This window comes from Sinohyriopsis cumingii, chromosome 2 (assembly GCF_028554795.1).
Source record: "Sinohyriopsis cumingii isolate HCF-2022 chromosome 2, ASM2855479v2, whole genome shotgun sequence".
NCBI classification, from domain to species: domain Eukaryota; kingdom Metazoa; phylum Mollusca; class Bivalvia; order Unionida; family Unionidae; genus Sinohyriopsis; species Sinohyriopsis cumingii.
The window spans coordinates 129414680-129435484 of NC_142962.1; the positions used below are offsets into that span (position 1 = coordinate 129414680).

Below are 20805 nucleotides of genomic sequence, written 5' to 3' on the forward strand. Positions count from 1 at the left end.
ATTAGCTCTTGTATGCCACGTTTTGTCTAAGCTCTTTAACTTCTGAAGGTCTTTATGTCTTGATACTCAATCTGACAGTCTCAATCAACCTTGCTTATACAGTGATTCACCAGAGATCATTTTGATCATCCTAGGTTCCTGGTCTTTTCACTAATTTGTTTACCCTTAACCTAAATTAAAAAATATTAGCTACAGCCATGTCCTTCAAATCAACATTCCCCCACCACTTAATGCTGCTCCTTTCAGTCAGGCAACACATTTCAAGTTTCATATTTTCTCCAAGCATGTACATAATCTGATGATTCCAGATCATCCCAGTCAGTGGTCATTGTCAATGTCAAAAGCAAGAACAAACTTCTGACCTTATGTTCATATTTCTTAAATACCGTTTCGCTTCTGTCATATTGTGCCTTTGAAGTTAATCTCAGGAATTAAGGGGTCAAATTACTCATGGCAAAGAAACAGATAGGAAGCAAGTCAGATTAAAGTAGCACAATCTTTAATTTAAAGTCAGACAGCTGTCACATAAATTTGATTTATTTATATGGAATAAATTGCATCACTGCACACCATCAAGCACAGAGATTCAAGAAGAAAAAAAAATTGCTTGGAGCTGGGAAACTGAAAGAAAACAGGGTATCCTAACGAAGTAATATACAAACATAATATTTGTTCGATTTGTAAACCAGTTTCCATGACATAATGTTTTACCAACAGGACATACAGATAGTAAACAACAAGCATCTAGGAACAAATAAACTTCCTAATATAAGCATGCATGAATTTCCTTCAATACACTGACTGAAACACAATACATTTACTTATACATACATCAGTGTCATATTTTAAGGTAATTTTTAATTATTTCATTATGAACACAGGCTGCTACCGGTAATCCAGACTAAAATAAATGTCAGTAAACAATGTCTAAGCATAGAAAAACTGTGTCCCTTTTTTCTATTATCTCAATCCAAATATCCCTAAGAAAAGAAGCCAAAACCAGGACACTGTCCTAATGTGTTCCTATGCCAGTTTACTAACAGATCTACATGTAGCTTGTAATTCATATAAATATTCAGAACTAAAACATATACTAAAATCTCAAACAAGACAAAAAACTTCATGAGTAAAAGCATTCTGACTTTACAGTAATACATGTATTTAACAGGTAGAAAGCATATTTCAGTTTTGAAGTTTCAAGTAAATGTTATGAATACGTTTTTTAAAATAGGTCTGAAATATCAATTATCACATTATATAATCAGCATGTTTCATCAATTACTTCATATTAGCTGTATGTTGTTGTTGTTGTTGTAGGGTTTAACGCCATTTTTCAGCACACGATAGGCTATACATGGCGGCCAGTATTAATGGTGGAGGAAGAACCTGTATGTAAGATTTGTAACATCCAAGGCATTCAAAAATGTACTTCATAAGTAACATACAAAGCTTTCAAATGTAATTCACATTAGCTGTAAGATGAATGTGTTACAGTGCATTCAGCTGTATATCATGTATAACATCCAATGCATTCAAATGTACTTCGTGTGTAACATACAAATCTTGGAAGTGTACTTCATATTAGCTGTATGTAAGATTAATGTTCAACAGACAGCAGAATTCAGCTGTACTTCATGTGTAACATCCAAGGCATTCAAATGTATTTCATGTTTAACATACAAAGCATGGAAGTGTACTTCATATTAGCTGTATGCAAGACAACTGTGTAACATACAAGGCATTCAAATCTACTTCATATTAGCTGTAAGATGAATGTGCAACAGACAGCACATTCAAATTTACTTCATGTGTAATATCCAAGGCATTCAAATGTACTTCATGTGCAATATCCAAGGTATTCAAATGTACTTACTATTAGCTGTATGTAAAATGTGCAACATAAAAAGCATTCAAATGTACTTCATGTGTAACATCCAAGGCATTCAAATGTACTTCATGTGTAACATCCAAGGCATTCAAATGTACTTACTATAAGCTGTATGTAAAATGTGCAACATACAAAGCATTAAAATGTACTTCATATTAGCCATAAGAAGAATTTATAACATATATGACATTCAAATGTACTTCATATCAGTTGTATGTAAGATGACAGCATAACATATTGTACAATGCATTCAAATGTACTTCATGTGTAACACACCAGGCATTCAAATGTACTTCATGTGTAACACATCAGGCATTAAAGTGTACTTCATATTAGCCATAAGATGAATTTATAACATACCGGTATATGGTATTCAAATGTACTTCATATTAGTTGTATGTAAGATGACAGTATAACATACTGTATAACACATTCAAATGTACTTCATGTGTAACACACCAGGCATTCAAATGTACTTCATGTCCAACATACAACACATTCAAATGTACTTCATGTCCAACATACAACACATTCAAATGTACTTCATGTCCAACATACAACACATTCAAATGTACTTCATATTAGCTGTACGATGAATGTGCAATATACAAAGCATTACTTCATGTGCAATACACAACTTTACTGATCACTGCCTTCTCACTGCTGTCAGTGTGGGTCCACATCTCAGGATCAGCCAACATGGGTGAGAAGGCTGCCAGTAGCTTTCTGTGGGTCAGTGATTCTTACCAGGGTTGTCCCAGAGTTCACCCTCCACCAATTATACTGGCTGATATCTTGCACAGAGAAATGGTGTTAAAGCCAAAACAACAACAAACAACAGTAATATACAACACATTCAAATGCATGTCATATGCAAAATTGAAGGAAGTCAAAGGTACATCATGTACAACAAATGAGGCATTAAAAAGTTCTTCATATTAGCTGTATGAAAGATGAATGTGAACATACAACATATTCAAATGTATTTCATGTCTAACATACAAAACATTAAAATGAACTTATGTCTAACATACAAGGAATTACAATGTACTTCACATCAGCTCTATGAAAGATGAATAACACAATGAAATTTATTTCATATTTAACATACAAGACATTAAGGTGAAATTCATGTGTAACATACTAGGCATTCAAGTATACTTCATGTGTAACATACAAGGCATTCAAGTGTACTTCATGTGTAACATACAAAGTATTCAAGTGTACTTCATGTGTAACATATAAAGCATTAAAATGTACTTCACATTAGCTTTATGTTAAATAAATGTGTAACATACAACACATTAAAATGTATTTATGTGCAAAAAACAATGCATTCAAACATAATACATGTGCAACAAACAAGGCATTCAAATGTACTTCATGTGCAACAAACAAGTTGTTAAAATGTACTTCAGTCATTTAACTATATCACATTTCACAAGTAAAAATCAAAATTTGCTTTGTGACAAAAATTCTCATTTGGTGTGAAATTTATGAAACCTGAATAATAATTTACAAACTTCTGCTTGCCAAGGCATGAAAATGAAGAACAATCAAGAAATACCTATGTCATTTGATTTACGAATGAAATTAATTTTGTCTTTGTCAACCAAGTACCATCTTCCCTTCACCGTTAGTGTTGTGGCCTAAATAACTGCATCTCCATTTTTTGCAGATGATATTAGGATGGTTTTTTTTTATACTTTTTTTGTACTGCTCCGGTGACCTAGTGGTTAGAGTGTCCACCTTGGATGCAGGAGGTAGTGGGTTTGATCCCCGGCTGAGTCATACCAAAGACTTTAAAAAATGGTACTAACAGCTGCCTCGCTTGACGCTCAGCATTGAGGTCAGTGTTAGGACTGGTTGGCACCAGTGCTATGCATCACTAATAACACAATTTTCAAGATGGCTGCCATGGTAGCCATATTGGATTTCACTGGCACCATTTTTATTCAGAACTAGCTAGACATCATAAGAAGTTTTTTTAGTGCAAAGCAATGTTGATGCAACCATCCATTCAGGATGAATAGCAATAACATGATTTTCAAGATGGCTGCCATGGATGCCATATTTGATCTGAAATCAGCACCAGTTTGATTTAACCCAATGAGACATCATAAAAAGTCTTTTAGTAAAACTCTATATTGATTTGACCATCCATAAAGGATGAATTGTGACAAGATTTTCAAGATGGCTGCTAAGGTGGTCATATTGGACATGAGATCAGCAACATTTTCATCCCAGAATAGATATTATAAGAAGTCATTTAGTGAAAATCCCACGTTGATATGGCCACCCATTCAGATGAAGTAGCAATAACAAGATTTTCCAGATAGCCTCTGTGATGGTCAAATTGCATGTCTGAGCAGCAACATTTTGTTTAGCACCAACTAGACCATGGGATGAATGTGTGTGTTAAGTTTCATAGCAAGACCATAATTACTTAAGCAGGAGTAGCTATAATGATCTTGTGCTAATGGCTGGATAGATGGACAAACAAAGCCTGTCCTATAACCTCTTCTGGTCTATGACCTGTAGAACTAAAAACCCACATACCAGTACATGCTTAAACACTTGATACAGCACCAGTTATTTCACTTTAATGAGAACAGGAACCGATGTACACAACTGCTTTGTCTCTCTCTGTATGCTGTATTGTGGTGAAAAATGAAAGCATTCTATCACAGTCAGCTCAAGTCAACACTGATAACCATTGTTTGCACACTTATCAAACGGATCAATTATTAATTCTGCCAAAAGAATTCTAATGTTTGTATGTGTAAATGTGATTTGGACTTTTAATGTAGCTTTAACAATTTTTCAGTCATATCGCTATGATGTCTACAGTGTGGCAGTTTATAGTGCACTAGGGCATCATGCCGCAGACAAGTGAGGCAGCTGCAAGCACCATTTTTATGTTTTTGGTATGACTCGGCTGGGGTCTGAACCGGCAACCTCCCGCATAATCTTCTGATGAACAGTTGTATATTTGCTATATCATTACCTTAACAAGTCTGTGATTCTGTTAAGGGAACTGCCTGACCACTAGTTGTGGAGCATTTTAGCTGACTACTCACAACAGTTTCTGTTAATCTGAGATAATTAAAGTAGTCAAAGCAATTTCTATAGGAAACATTTTCTTTAATTTATATTCCAACATTTGATTTTTCTTCAGCATTTAAAAAAAAGAACTTGCTTGGTGTCCAGAAATAGTGCATAATTTCAAATTATTTCAAATTTGGAAAAGATGGCATCCAGAAAATTAGAAGGTCAAAATATTTAAGTTAATTATGGTAGCACATAACCACAGCAAAGGGCACTATTCCATCTGGTAACTACCTGCATTGTGTGTTATTTAATCCACTAAATTTTCTCCCCATTTTGTTTATGTATCTTTGTTTTTTAAAAAATATGTAAATAACAATTTCTTAACTTAGACAGGACAGGAAACATTTTTTTAAAAGAAAGAATGGTATTGGCTTTAAAATAATCAAAGCAAAGTATGACAATAATCTATCAAAGGGTTTAGGAAATATATGCAAATGAAAAAAAAAAAAAGCTTCACAAACTCTTGACAAAGACAATGCTGCCAATGCGGTTAGAAAAAAAATCATGTCTATCAGACTGAATAAAATTCATGAATCAAAAAAAAATCTATTCATCACATTAACTATTCCAGTTGCAGAACAATATTTCATCAGCTGAAAAACAAAGTATTATTTAATGCAGATCTTGACTGGAAAAAATGACCAGAAGACCAACAACGAATAACTAAGTCACAAATATCCAAAAACACTGAATTGGAAAACAAAGACATGCAGCATGTATAAGCATGGAAAGTGTCATGATTACAAACCTCTGAGCTAAATGATTAACTTCAACCAATGATAATTGACAGGTATTAAAGGAGACTAGAAATAAAACATCTCCTTTTATGTATGTAATTCTCTATAAATTTTAATTTGACTGTAATGTTTATAAAAAATATCGTGGGCATATAGTAATTATATTGTGAAGAAGATACCACTATTCCGTAAATTGCAGAGTTTTTCAAAGTTCTGATGAGACAACAGATCACATGGTCCCATGACGCAATACTAGCCGGTCCTCAGAAATTAAACAAAAACATGGTGAACAAGAAAGACATCGAGCTGTACCAATCTGAAACACTTATGGATGACTCTTCCATTGTTAACATTAATGATGATGAGAGTTCTCTGCAGTCTCAATCTTGAGTGATGATCAAGATAAGACTGACAGAGTTGGAGGAAGGATGGCAAACACCAATTTGATTTTAGATCTACCTTCATCATATTATACATGTATACTTTCTAATAACAGTATATTTTACATATATACTTATTGTCTAATAATGGTACCATTATACATGTATTCTTATCTTCTAATAACAGTACATTATACATGTATTCTTATCTTCTAATAATAGTACCATTATGCATGTATACTTTTTGTCAAATAATAGTAACCTTATGCATATGTACTTATCGTCTAATAATACTACCCTTATGCATATATACTTATCAAATTATAATAGTACCATTATGCATGTACCTTTATTGTCTAATAATAATATTATGCATGTATACTTATTGTCTAATAATAGTACAATTGTGCATGTATATTTATTGTCTAATAATAATAATACCATTATGCATGTATACTTATTGTCTAATAACAGTCCCCTCTAATAATGTTTCTTTAGAGTTTGACCACTGTAGTGTGATATACAGAGAAAATGACATATTTAGGCATTCCCAAATAATTTAAACATGCTCATGGTTAACGAATTGGGATATGTTGGTTTATTTAGGGTAGGACTAATATATTTGTCAGGTCAAAGCAGTAGTTCTGATGAATAGCCAAAGGTATGAATGGAATAGTGCCAATTTTTAGTCTTGAACTAGTATTTGCATATCAAAGAACAGACATTTTTTCAGGATCCCTCTTGTAACATTCCTTTGAGAAATATAATAAGCACAGAGTGCTGTATGGTGCTTAATTTGAAATCAACTCTCTTGTAATAATGCATCCACACTTTCTTTATGCCTTTATCTTTTGGAAGAAAAAAATGTAGTCCAAAGACTTTTCTCAGTGTGCTAGTACACCCATAAGCATCGCAAAACAGCACGGTCTTTCACATGATATGAACCCTAGCAACTGGCAGTCAGGATACTGGAGTCACTACTATGATGTCACATTATGAAAGTAACAGAATGGGCGCAGAAATTATGCATATGAGGTCACAGAAATTCAACTCCCAGAAAGTGTATCAATAATTAAATATTGGCATTATGATTGGAAATGGTGCTTTAGAATAAGATTTTCTCCTACAGTGATTTAATTATTATTGTATTTTTCCATTGATTTCTAGTCTCCTTTAGGTATTATCAACAAAAGACTAGCAAAACACAGGTGCCTCATCACTTTGCATGAAACAAACCTGAATTCAAAAGTTAACCAATGTGTTACAATGTACAGACAAGGCCAACTCTATATGCTCAAACCACTAACATGCTCGGCCATAATAAGTTAATTGTGTTCAGTGTGTTTAGTAATCTATTAATTATACAATAACACGTCAATTCAAGAATACAACCTATCTTCTCTACTTTACAGTATCCGAATACAAAGTACAGCAAAAGCACTAAAGGTATCTTGCATGTATTCTTCCATCCTGTTATCAGTAAAAATGGAAATTTTCCCATTTCCACTGATTATCAGAAAAAATGGAAAATTTCCCATTTCCACTGATTATCAGAAAAAATGGAAAATTTCCCATTTCCACTGATTATCAGTAAAAATGGAAAATTTCCCATTTCCACTGATTATCAGGAAAAATTGACAGTTTCCCTCATACTATCTATAATTCCCTCATTTTTCCAGATTCAACTCCAATACACTCACAATCAAAAAAGTTTGTGATAATACATGATAACACAGCTAGGTACATATTCATGGAATACAGATAACCCAACAACAGTGCCTGAAATAACCTTAACACCTATCTAAACTAAGGAACACACGGCTGGACAAGGGAAACTATGTGTGCCTAACACTATCATGGTGGTATAAATACATTTTTTCTTTCAGAATTTGATATATGTCTCCATGTTGGTCATAATAAATTCATTAAAAATTATGTTCTTAATAGTATTTACTGCAAGATTATGATAAGAAAACAATTCCAAATAAGAATATATTTAATAATGATGATTAATGGTTTGAGTCGACTATATTGACAACTGCATCAACTTTACGGCTGTATGCTGAAAACAGTAACATGTTATTATGTATAACACAAGAGATTCTCAACATAAAAAGCATTCTGTACAGGTTACATAAAAAAAACTTTACACCGGTAACAGACTGATATTCTTAAATAAAGAATAAAGGGCAAAACCTTTCAGCAATAAAAAATAATTGTAACAATACAGTATCCTTCTCTTCAAGACAAAAGTATTTAAGTTTTTTTTAAACCCAAAATAACAAACTTTTTTGGTAGTGGTGGTTCCAATGGCACTTTAGCACATCACTGGTTATATCATTCCTAGGGAATGGAAGCTTTTCCAAGGACACATTGTGGCAGCTGACCCATGCTGGCATTGAAGGGTACTGAACCAAAAACCACTGGATTACATGTACAATGCTCTACCAACTAAGGTACAGCTCCATCCAAATCACAGGCTTAAAATTCCCAATATTTTTTAGCATGTACTTGTAACATGAAAAGACAAGTAAACATTCAGCACCTGTTAATAAATACAACAAGATGTGTTTATAAAACATGAATGTCCACACTCCAAATATTATTTAATCACGTAATTTTCATTTTTTCAGATATGCTTGCCAAATTATCTTTATCTATGTAGAGTGATGCTGTACAATTAGGCAAACAATTTTCTCAGACAGACAGACATACATGTTTAAATGACAATGCCCCTGCCACAAGCAGTAACGGCATAAAAACATACTTTAGCACATCAAGAACAAAACATGTACTGTATAACATGCTTAAGACTTCATTTCAACTGCAAAATGCAGACAGATTTGCTGTCACATAATGGGCAAGCACAGCTCACTGTTTATGCAGTTTGTTAGGGGTAATCAGTAGAACATTCAACACAGATCTTGATCTGCCAGTGCATTGTATTAAAGCAGATGCTTTGTAGCAATACCATTTGTACCGTTCTATACTTGCTTACAAGTCTGGTTTAACTGCAAACTGCACAAACCCAGATCTGCCATTACATGATGCACTGGCAGACATGGGTCTCTGCCAACACATTATGTGACAGCTGGTCAGAGTCCATTATGTTTGTAGTTGGACTTACTTATAAGCAAGTATATATGGTACAAATGGTATATACTGTATATATATTCACAGATGCAAATAAACTGTGATATATATCAGTTTACAAACAGTAACCTTCAAAATGACCTCTAGAGGGTCATATTTTATAGGATTATGTCATGCACTGTCTTGGCAGTCAGCTTCATAATAGTGAATAAAAAAGGTTTTTAAATAGAAATCTCCACATTTTGAAAATGTAAACTTTTGTTCAGATTTATATAAGCCTTGAGTAAATATAAAAATTCATTTTTCCTTTGCCAAGATAACCTGAATAGCACACAACGTGACCCTTTCAAAATTCAAATATATGACTTGTTGTATACTTCTTTGAATGGCTCAAAGTACAATGTGAACAACATTACATGTCCTCTGCTGGAAATAATGAAATAAATATTAGAGCGGATCAATATTTAACCACAATAATAATCTTGGACAAATATTTGTTGACAAAGTAATATTGTGCGTAACTATAGTCTCAATAACTTACAGTCTGAGATACATGCTTGCATGCTGCCCAATTGATATTGTGAACATTAAGTGCACTGGTCGAGCAATTCATATTAATTATTCCAATAAAGCAAAACAAAACAAAATATAATTTAAAAGATAAAAATTAGAAATAATTAATCAAAACATTTCAGTGATCTATATCTGGGGTATGCAGCATCAATAAATGAGAGATGTAAAAAGATGTACTTAATATTACTGGGGAATAATCTAAAGCTCCAATCACTGAGTGCTTTGTTATTAAATATGCAACGTCAGAAAAAAGAATGTTCAATTTAAATATAAATGGGCCTACAGAAGATATATTTTTATATATGTCAGCGTAACTCTGATAATACTTAAAGAGTTCACATGAAAATTCTAAATTGCTTATATGGGTGACTACTCCATGATGAAAGTGCTTTCCATGGGTCCCAATTATGTTTTACTGGTCCATAAACATAAACAGAAATTTTTTGTGGAGCCAAACAGCAAAAATTAAATAACAGTAAAGTTACCATTCTCGGATTGAGGGACAAGTTCCTTAAATATTTAAAACTTTGATCAGGGTTTGCATATTAAATTATCTGAAATTGAATCCTGACTTACTGGTACATTACCACATGATTGGAATTGAAATAGGACTTACTGGTACATTACCACATGATTGGAATTGAAATCAGTCTCACTGGTATATTACCACATGATTGGAATTGAAATAGGACTTACTGGTACATTACCACTTGATTGGAATTAAAATCGGACTTACTGGTACATTATCTTATGATTGGAATTGGTTTGAAACTATTACTGGCCCCATCATCAAGAAAAGTTATCACTAAAAATGTAGAAAATTGATAATAAATTGAAATAATGCACAGAAAATCTTGCTTTAAATAGCCAGGAATATACTGAAATGTACTGTTACAAGTAGTCCAAAAGATGTTTTTCTTTACAACAATACATTCTAAAATCAACAAACTAATTGAAAATGATAGGTTCCTTAGATTACCATCTCAAATTTTATTGAGTCATTGACCTAGTATTACATATCTACCATGCACTGAAACAAAGAAGTAAAGCCCTACTAGAACACACTTCATTATATTACAAATCTGAAATTAACATAATTGTGATGTGGTTCCTAAATTTTACAATAGTTTCTCAATAAATTTTATTGCCAACTTAAAGAAGAGCTTGGTTTAATAATTTGTAAAATTGTTGTATTTTTTTAAGAAAATAAAAGTCTTATCATTGCATCTTTTATTGAATGAATAAAGATGTTAAAAGTTTCTATTTGTCAATTTTCATGTGTTCCTTTCAATTTGTCCACAGTCAATCATCACACTTTAGAAAAATGTATATTCTTTAAGAAGTTGACAATTTGTTCATCTATTAATTGTTAACAGTGAACTAACAATAAAAATGCCATTATTTCTTTGTGCTGTCTTCAACGCTGCTCATGTACAAAAGCTGTTAAGTCCAGTTTAAAAAGCAACAAACAGATATTTGCTCAATCTACCAGCAAGCACAAACAAGAAACAAACAATCTCGTGGTAAAATAAAGTTTCTTACCCATATTGATAACTCAGTTAATTTACCTAATTAACTGCTAATCATAAACATCAGTCTCACATCTTAAGGTTGTTGAAATTATCTGCTTTATGAAAACAATAAAAAAGAGTCCTTTGAAGGAACTAATACTCTACTGCCTGAAAAGAATTTCCATCAATTCAAGATAAGACCATTTCTTCTTTTTAACTGCTGAGTGTCAAAAACATGTAAGAAATTCCTAAGCAATAACATTTTCAAACTAGCCACCATGGCAGTCATCCTTGATGTAAAACACACCATTTTTACTTCCTGAGCAACATTTTAATATTCGTCACCATGGCAGTCGTACTGGATGTAAGGCTGGCACCATTTTTATTTAAGGCAAACTGGACACCATTATAAGACTTTTGGCGAAAAAACTCCATGCTGACATGACCTTCCATTCTAAAGAATTTTTGACAAAGTTTTTCAATATGTTGATTGTGGCAGCTATATTTGAAGTCAGATCAGCACCATTTTCATTCAGGACCAACATTTTATCATAGTATTTTGGCAGAAAACCCATGATTATATGACTTACCATTTAGGATTATTATTATTATATGAATAATATAATTGAGCTTTTCGAGATGGCCGACAAGGTGGTCATACTAGATGTCAGGTCAACCTATTTTCATTTAGTAACAACAAGACATCCTAAGAAATCTTGTGGCAAAAAATCCCAGTGTTGATAAGACTATGAGTAGCAATAAGATTTTTGAATATCAAATTGGCACAAATTATACTTAAAACCAACTAAATACTATAAAAAGTCTACTAGTGGAACACCATGCTGTTATGACTTAACATTCTGGAGGAGTAAGCATAAACAAGAATTTCAAGATAACTACTGTGGAAGCTAAATTGAATTTCAGATTAGCAACATTATGATTTAGAACTAACTAGACATCATAAGAAGTTTTTCAGTGAAGACCCCATGTTGATATCACAGTCTATTCAGTAGAAGATGAGACAAGATTTTTAAGATGGCTACAGTGGCAGCCATACTACATGTCTAATCAGCATCATTTTCAATTATAAGCAACTAGACCATGTCATGAATGTGTGTCATATTTCAATGCAATCTTCCAAGTAGTTTAGGAGGAGCAGTGATAACAGACTTGTGCTAAACAATAGACAGGTGATGGACAACAAGCCAACCCATAAGCTTGCCAATGCTTGGTCTGTAACCAGCAGTGTTAAAAAATGAAAGCTGACATCATGTGCACATGGCTTAGCCATGTTGTTAATCATCAAGGAATCAATTCACATTGAAACATATTGTCCATTCCTGAAAAATCACTCAACTGGTTTCATAAAAAATTATTATGCTGTAACCTATGGAATTACTACAGCATTCAAACTTCAACTGAGAAAATTCATTGTTTTGTTTTTTCCATTTTGAAACTATTATAAATATCTTTCCATGATATTGTGTTCAAGTATATTTCTCAATAACTGTGTCCACAGAAACTTTCTGCACAATTTTTTGGGGATTTTCTGAATTTCATAAATGTAATTCATGTGAAATTTTCACCCAATAAATAAATATTCTGCAAGATTCAGAATGACTGACATCATTTTATGCTAGCATGGGCCAGGACCCAACAATAAAAAATTTCTAATATTTCAGTACGCAATTAGGCTGAAACTTTGTTTTCCAAAAAAAACTTTTTGTTTGCTTTTCAGTTTGAGTTCTGAGTAAAACAATATTTATAACCCTAAAGCATTCTGTAAAACTTGGAAAAAGTTTAACAGATATCACAAAATATACATAATGAATGTGATGTTAGAGCTGCTATGGGTATCTGGAGAGCTGGTCATCTTTTGATAATACAAAGGACCATTCTTTTATCTGTCTTCTCATTCTGAACTAAGCCATGCACAGCATCAACCTATGACATGGGAATACAATGATGTTCCATGTGAATGATCAACATGAAAATGAATATTTATATTAGCTTCAGCGACAAGCGCAGGTGAACACTGAAGATAAATTCAGTAGGACTAGCAACCACTAACTAGGTACATGTATTACTGACACTTCTCACTAAAGCTTTATCCAATTCATCACAATTAGGCATTTGCTCATTCCACACTCACTCACCCACCCACTCAGTCCATTTATCCATTAAGCACACAGAAAATTCATTTATATTTCTTTAGCTATCTACAAGTTCCTAAGATATCTAATGTTAACACTCTAGTATATCCTGTTGCTCTGCCAATGTTTCATCATTCATTATGGAGATTGTCCCATGTGGGTTTATCACAGTGTCCCCTATATCAAGGTCATCCTGAAGGTCATCAAACCTGTAAATATATAGATTCAAGTAGTTGTAGGATCAAGTTAAATCTTATGCACCACAACATAAACCAGACTAACTGAAATGGCGTGCTACTGCAAATCCCTAAGCAGTTAACTACCTACACCTCCCTAAGCATTTAACTACATATTCCCAGAGTGACAAGGGGTCACATTGCAAAATCACATACATGAATGTTTTTTTCTGTCTTGACTGCATATATGAAGTATTACAAAATATCATTAAAAAAATCTTTGTACATTTAACCAATGTTGTACACTGAATGAGCTTTTGGGGAGGGGGGTAGCTATTGTTATGTAACCCCCTTCCCCCATCATGATCAAGATACTGGGATTTCTTATATTTAATGAGGCAATAGCTGTTTGGAGTTTAAAAATGTTTCCTGAGCTTGCTGAAGGTACAGCACTGTATAACCTTTGACGTCTTCCATGTGAGCTGAAGAGGACAGCTCCTCTGCAAATAGTTATCGGGGCCACTTTGACTTGGTAGGTACACAAACATTTTGTTGGAGCAAAACAGCTCATTAAAAGTTGGTACTTATTGTAGGAAGGACCATGATACAACCTGATATTTCTGCACCCAAAGTGATCTGGTTTTTGTAATTTTTGCAAGGGGAAGATCTTAACCTAAAACCTGTGATTTTCAGTAATCAATATAATAGAATTTGATAACTATTTTTAAATGCTCTGAATTTCACTAACAACTGCATATTGCTAATAGTAAAACTCAATGGATGGTTAAAGTCTATCAGGTTTACTCAATACTGAATCCAAAATGAGACTGGTAACAAGCTCTGCCAACAGATGCAAGAGCACCTTATAAATATGTGTGGATCTCATTCATTATTGAGCTCATATGAGATCTTGATCATAAATGGCTATATTCTATGATTCATCAAACATATGCATGGACCTGGCTCATTACTGCACTTTTCCAAGATCTAGATCATATAAATACATGTCTGAAAAAGTGAATTAGAAATATTGACTCCAGATTGGTAACAAGGGTAGTCAATGAGATGAAAGATAACCTCATTATTATAATCATTTGCAAATTCTTTTGAAAGATGATATAAACCTATACACTATGTCTGATCAACACTGGATGCAAAAATATACCTTTGTGACTACACTGTATATGCAAATTTTGATGAGCTGCAGACAGGCACATGGCAATACCATACTCACACAAAAGCCTTATGGCCAAGTGAGCTAAAAATTCATCAGAATTCATGAAGGTTGAAGATAACATACTCCTCTTATGAAACACACAAAGAAAAATGTACTTTGAAGAGAGAATGAAACACACTGGTTTTCAAATATAATATCTGCAAATATTCTCCCCATCCTGTCATGATGATTTCAGCTAAAGTTTGTGTTGCCATTCTTTTTATCTGTCCATGTCTTATATACTGTCAAGTACCATACAGTTGGCTCCTTTCTTTTTAAGTACGGCATAGCTGCACTGCATCATGCTTTCTGCCTTAATTTGGTGCTTCTGTATTTAATTTAAATTTGGATTTTTCAGTATTTCTTTTGGTTTGATATTATCCTAAACTGTGCTTTTAATTTATCCAAATGCTAAATTTAGTTTTAATCACTGCCTTTTAAAATGCTTTGCTTGCTCATGTTTTAAATTATATGCTGTGTGTTTTGTCCTAGTGAATCTATGTGTTATAATGAATCTGTATGTCTTGCAAATCTTGCTTGCTTTAATAATACTTTTGCTTTTTATGTTATGTCAGTAAAAAGAGCCTATGTTGAAATGTCATTTTAAATCATGCTGACCTTAAGTAAGTCTGATCTTAAAACAAAGAGCAGTCATGGCCAGTTAATATCAGGTTATACAGATTGCTTAGAATTATTCGCAACGTCTCGTATATACTCTATGTTGTCTTCATTCTTTATCATTTTCCTTCAGAGGACTGTTATTGTGATCATTACATTGTGTAAGCATTTTTCTCCATTATTTATAGCGCCCCAAGTAGTTAGTATAAATTCACAATTTGCAAGTTAAAATTGTCAACTGGTCCCACTCAGGCAACCTTAAGAATCCTAACACAGGAACAAAATCAGTATGTAACATGTATACATACATACACAAGATATTTATGTGAAATTACCTCTCTCCGGTCATAATAAGGCAAATATGGCAAAAGCAGTAAGAAATGAGTGTACCAAGTTCAAAATGTATAATGTTTAGAACAGTCACATTAAACTACTGTTGTGGAATATACAAAATATTCATGTTCGATATTCTCAACCAGTTACCTGCCATGTTTTGTGCATTTAACATAAATTTTAATGGCTACAATTTAATATTGCTGGAAACTATTAAAATCACTGTGTTAAACTGCAGTTGCTCTAGTTCATTCATTCATGAAAAATGTATGGGACTCCTCTCAATCATTTGCGAATTACCGTTTTTTCCGAGCATGTCTAACTTTATTTACTTCCGTATGTGTATTTATGACTTGGGCCACTGACATAAATGTTGTGTCACTAAAGATTAGGAAGTGCCAACTAGCCAAGAGTTGTACAGTTAAATTGTGGACCTGCTTGTCACTTGTTTACAAGATAAATACATGATTAGAGAGACTTAAATGAGAGAGAGAGAGTGTGTGTTAAGAATGGTGAGAGGATATATGTTCTTAAAATATATTTAATGCCTCTTTCAATATACTCATTGCTGAGTATATTTTTTATTCTTCCACAACTTCAATTAAATGAAATCTTCATCAGACTCTCTTTTGTTAAACACTGAGATTGTATACTTATTTAATAAATTAATTTATCTATCTTGGTTTAAGTTTCTTTCTCATTAGATAACAATGTATAGTTTTCATGTATGGTAACAATGTATAGTTTTCATGTATGGTAACAATGTATAGTTTTCATGTATCGTAACAATGTATAGTTTTCATGTATGGTAACAATGTATAGTTTTCATGTATGGTAACAATGTATAGTTTTCATGTATGGTAACAATGTATAGATTTCATGTATGGTAACAACATATAGAATGAGAGAATGTGTATTATTAATATTTAAATTAAATATTAAATTTAAAAAATAAATAAATATTAAATTAAAACACTTTAAACATTTCATAAAACTAAAAAACAAACATACAGCCAAAATATCCATATTACAATAAATGTATTAAAGTTTACCATTAAATTTAAATGAATGCGGAAAAACTGCTCCCCTTTCTGATGGAAGAGAACCCAGAAGAGCATGTAAGATGCAACCAATGCTGACATGTATTGCACAATGCCCATTTTACAAAACCTAGTGAGACATGATATGTATCTGTATGTGTATGTATACACAAGACTTCTCTTTTTCTGCAATTTTTTTATCTCCAGCAATGTCAGTATTTATGGAATCATCAATCTGATTATAGATGAAATCAGGCTGCGAAGAAACTGGGAGATCTTATTGCTGCTTCCATACTGCATATAGAGAATGGTGCTCATGTGTTTTGTTTTGCTGTCTTTTTTTCTATCTCTTCAAACTCTGCTTCTGCTGTCCTTCGCTTTACATCCCATTGTTCTTCTTCCATTGTCCTTCACTTTTTCATCCATTGTTCTTCTTGCATTTTCCTTCACTTTTCATCCCATTTCATCTATTGTTCTTCTTCTGTTGTCCTTCACTTTTATCCCAATGTTTCTCTTCTGTTGTCTATCACTTTTCATCCCAATGTTTCTCTTCTGTTGTTCATCATTTTTCATCCCATTTCATTCACTGTTCTTCTGTTGTCCTTCTCTTTTCATCCCATTGTTCTTCCACTGTCCTTCCGTTTTCAACCCATTCTTTTTCTTCTGCTGTCTTTCACTTTTTATCTGATTGTTCTTCTTCTGCTGTCCTTCCCTTTTCATACCATTTTATCAAATATTCTTGTCCTTCACTTTTCATTCCATTTCATTAATTATTATTCTTCCACTGTCCTCCACTTTTCATCCTGTTTTTCTTCCACTGTCCTTCATGTTTCATTCCATTTCATCAATTGTTCTTCTTCCATTGTCCTTCACTTTTCATCTGATTGTTCTTCTTCCATTGTCCTTCACTTTTCATCCCAAGATTCTTCTGCTGTCCTTCACTTTTCATCTGATTGTTCTCCTGCTGTCCTTTACTTTTCATTCTATTGTTCTTCCACTGTCCTTCACTTTTTATCTCAGTGTTCTTCTTACTCATTGTGTCATCTCTTAATTGTTATTTAACATAATCCTTTGTGATGATGCGACTTGTAACAATTATGTCCACAGTATTTCCAAGTTTAATTTCTTTAAATAATTAAAATCTTCATTAAAGTTTTGATTTTATTTCTGCATTTATTATCCATTTAAGCTCTGTCCTAACTGCCATTGTGCTGGTCCTCTCTGCAGTTTTAAGGAACTGAATTAATGAAATTGTCCTCTAGAAAAAAAAATACTTCTGTGGTGCCAGAGCATGCTTTGCTATAATATCATGGCAACAAGGATATATTCCTGTTTTACTGAAAGTTAAATGTAGGTTCCCTGCTGATAATGCTGGAGAAAAAGCTCCGCATTCTATCTCACATGTATTTGGTTACTGTACCTGTCTATGATCTCATCCTTTGGTACATGCAAAGCTGCATATCTTCTAGAATGGTTCAGAGCTAGCATTATCAAAGTGTTGCAGGATATGGCTTGTTGTGTACTGGGAACATGAGTAAATGGATGTTACGTTGCCTTGCCCATTAAACAAATTCCACCAAGATGTGTGTTTTATGCCCATCTAGAAGAAAGTCGGACTCATCTCCTCTCCCTAATGTAAAACAAATTTAAAAAAACAGGTTCTCAAGGCATTGGTGGGAAAATGACAGAACTGGCTCACCCTCTCTCTGACACATTGGCATCACTCCCTGGGCTTGCATCATGCAGAAGCTTGGCCCTCATGCTCACCAATAAAGATGAAGAAAAAGGAAACTGCAATTCCTACTGCACATTCTCTTGCCATAATAGTAACTGATGCTGATTTACCAGAAACAACTAGAGGAGGATGCATCTTCTTATGTTACGTGTTTATGCTCGAATAAACAGTAACAAAGAAAAAATGAAAATAACAAGCTTTGTAAAATTTGACAAATAATTTATTTGCCTGGAGAAAAAAAACCAATGTGAAAATGAAAAAAAAAAAAACTTAAGGTTTTAAGAATCAAATCGAAAAATGATCCAAGAATAATCCATGAATTACATTTTAGAAGTCATAGTAATGAAATGTTCTAATTAATTCAAGTTTGAGTCCCGACAAAAATCCAAAATGGAAGGTGATGACATACACTGTAGTCAGTATAGCGCTGATGTGTTTACAGTTCTTTGTGAACCACAGAAAATAATATTCCGGTGTTTCAATTCCGAATAAAATTTAAAGATGTTTTTATCCAAGAATTCTGTATAAACACTCAAATATTTCCAGGAAAAAGAATTAATCTTTTAGAATTCAAATAATTTGAATAAAAATTAAAATTTAACTCCAAACTGGTCACAACAAAACAGTTTCCAGTGTCCAAGGTAAAAGCCCAAACTAACTAATTTCTCTATAAACAAAGGTTATACAGTCAAATAATGTGCAAAACAGATACCCATATCAGGGTCACGTGATCACATTCCAGAACAGTTTAAATGCTATTTACATTTCTAAGGTCACATATTACAGTACAGCCTCGATTTCACTATTATCATTCACACATTAAGAATGAATTTTAAAAAAAAGCTGTTTACTTGATTCTCCATCAAGGTCAGCAAAAAGATACAAAGTTATATTTTTAGGTGTTTGCAACCAAACAGTCAGGTCAAACTAATTTCTGGAAAATATCAAATTCCTAGTAAACAAAATTACATTACTGACATGTAATGAAATTAAAAATAAAAAGATTTTAAAACTTACAAACAATTAAATTAAATCAAATATACATAACAATCTACACTATATATAATGATGGGTATTGTTCATGGTAACTCCCTTTTCATCAATGTTATAAATCAAGTGTGGCTATTCCTTCAGGTTGTACTTGCTTTGTACATGTTCAAATCTGACAGTGTATTTCCTTACAGTCTGTATGTTCACTTAATTGGCTTTCAGTGCTTCCAGTCAGGGTTCTGGCTTGGACAACATTCAAATATTTCCATCTCTTTATAAAGCCCCATACCAATCTCTCACCAAGGGGCTGATTTTACTTTCTCTTCCCAATGGCAAGGTCAGCTACAATACCTAGAACTTCTTGGCATGTGCATCTATACCCATATCTGGCCATTTCTTTCCAGTGATTTGCTATTTGGACCTTATATTTATGGTTCAACAAAAGGGATTTCCCAGCAATCACACTGTTTGGGTCTATTTTTCCAAGCACTTGTCTCTAAGAATTTGTGTCAGCACATGAAAATCTTCAGATGTTGTTTACTGCCATCCCTGATCTTTTTTTGCCAACTATACATTGGTAAGGTGGGAGCTGTACTTGGTTTTTGTCAAGTGAAGGGGTCACACCTACAAACAATAGTTCCTCAACCAGCAAAAATAATCTACAGGATGAACAAGACATATGAAGTTTTCTGGTGAAAACCCCATACTGATATGACTTTATATTATTTTGGAGTAACAGCAAGATTTTCAAGATAGCTACCATGGTGGCCATAGTGGCTATCAGTTTGGTACCATTTTTATTTAGGAAAAACTAGACTTCATATGAATGTGGTGGTGCAGCGATACACCTGTGCAGCATATCAATAAATGTCATGATACAAACCCTATGACACAGTACATAATCAATACACATATTAGCTTGATGGCCTTTCCATCTTTAAAAGGTCTGTCAATTGTTGGTGGTGTCCTTTAATGTGATTTGCAGGTTGTATTTCCAGTATGCAGATTACAGACAGACACATACTCAGCATCTATTTTTATGCCATTCTCATCCATGACATGATAACAAAAATACTTTCAAACAGACTCTTTGCTGGTTGTCAGTGAATTTTATTCAACATCTTAGGCTATTTAAGGCTGCTCCATTTGGTCAGACACAGGACTCACTTTAGCAACAGATGAAGGTATTCTGATCGAAGAAATATCTTTAATTCTTAATTAATTTTCTTTTCATTCTTATTCTTGTAAAGC

The 20805-nt window shown here is 33.2% G+C and overlaps 1 protein-coding gene across 1 annotated transcript in view; it reads right to left on the reverse strand.

Annotated features, from left to right (window-relative positions):
- Nucleotides 1-482: 482 nt before the first annotated feature.
- LOC149805816 (transmembrane protein 72-like) overlaps nt 483-20805 on the reverse strand; it is a 67227-nt gene continuing 46904 nt past the window's right edge. The window contains exon 6 of the mRNA XM_089950530.1: nt 483-13655. Coding sequence (XP_089806656.1) covers nt 13538-13655 — 118 coding nt within the window. The 3' untranslated portion in view covers nt 483-13537. The remainder of the gene's footprint in view (nt 13656-20805) is intronic.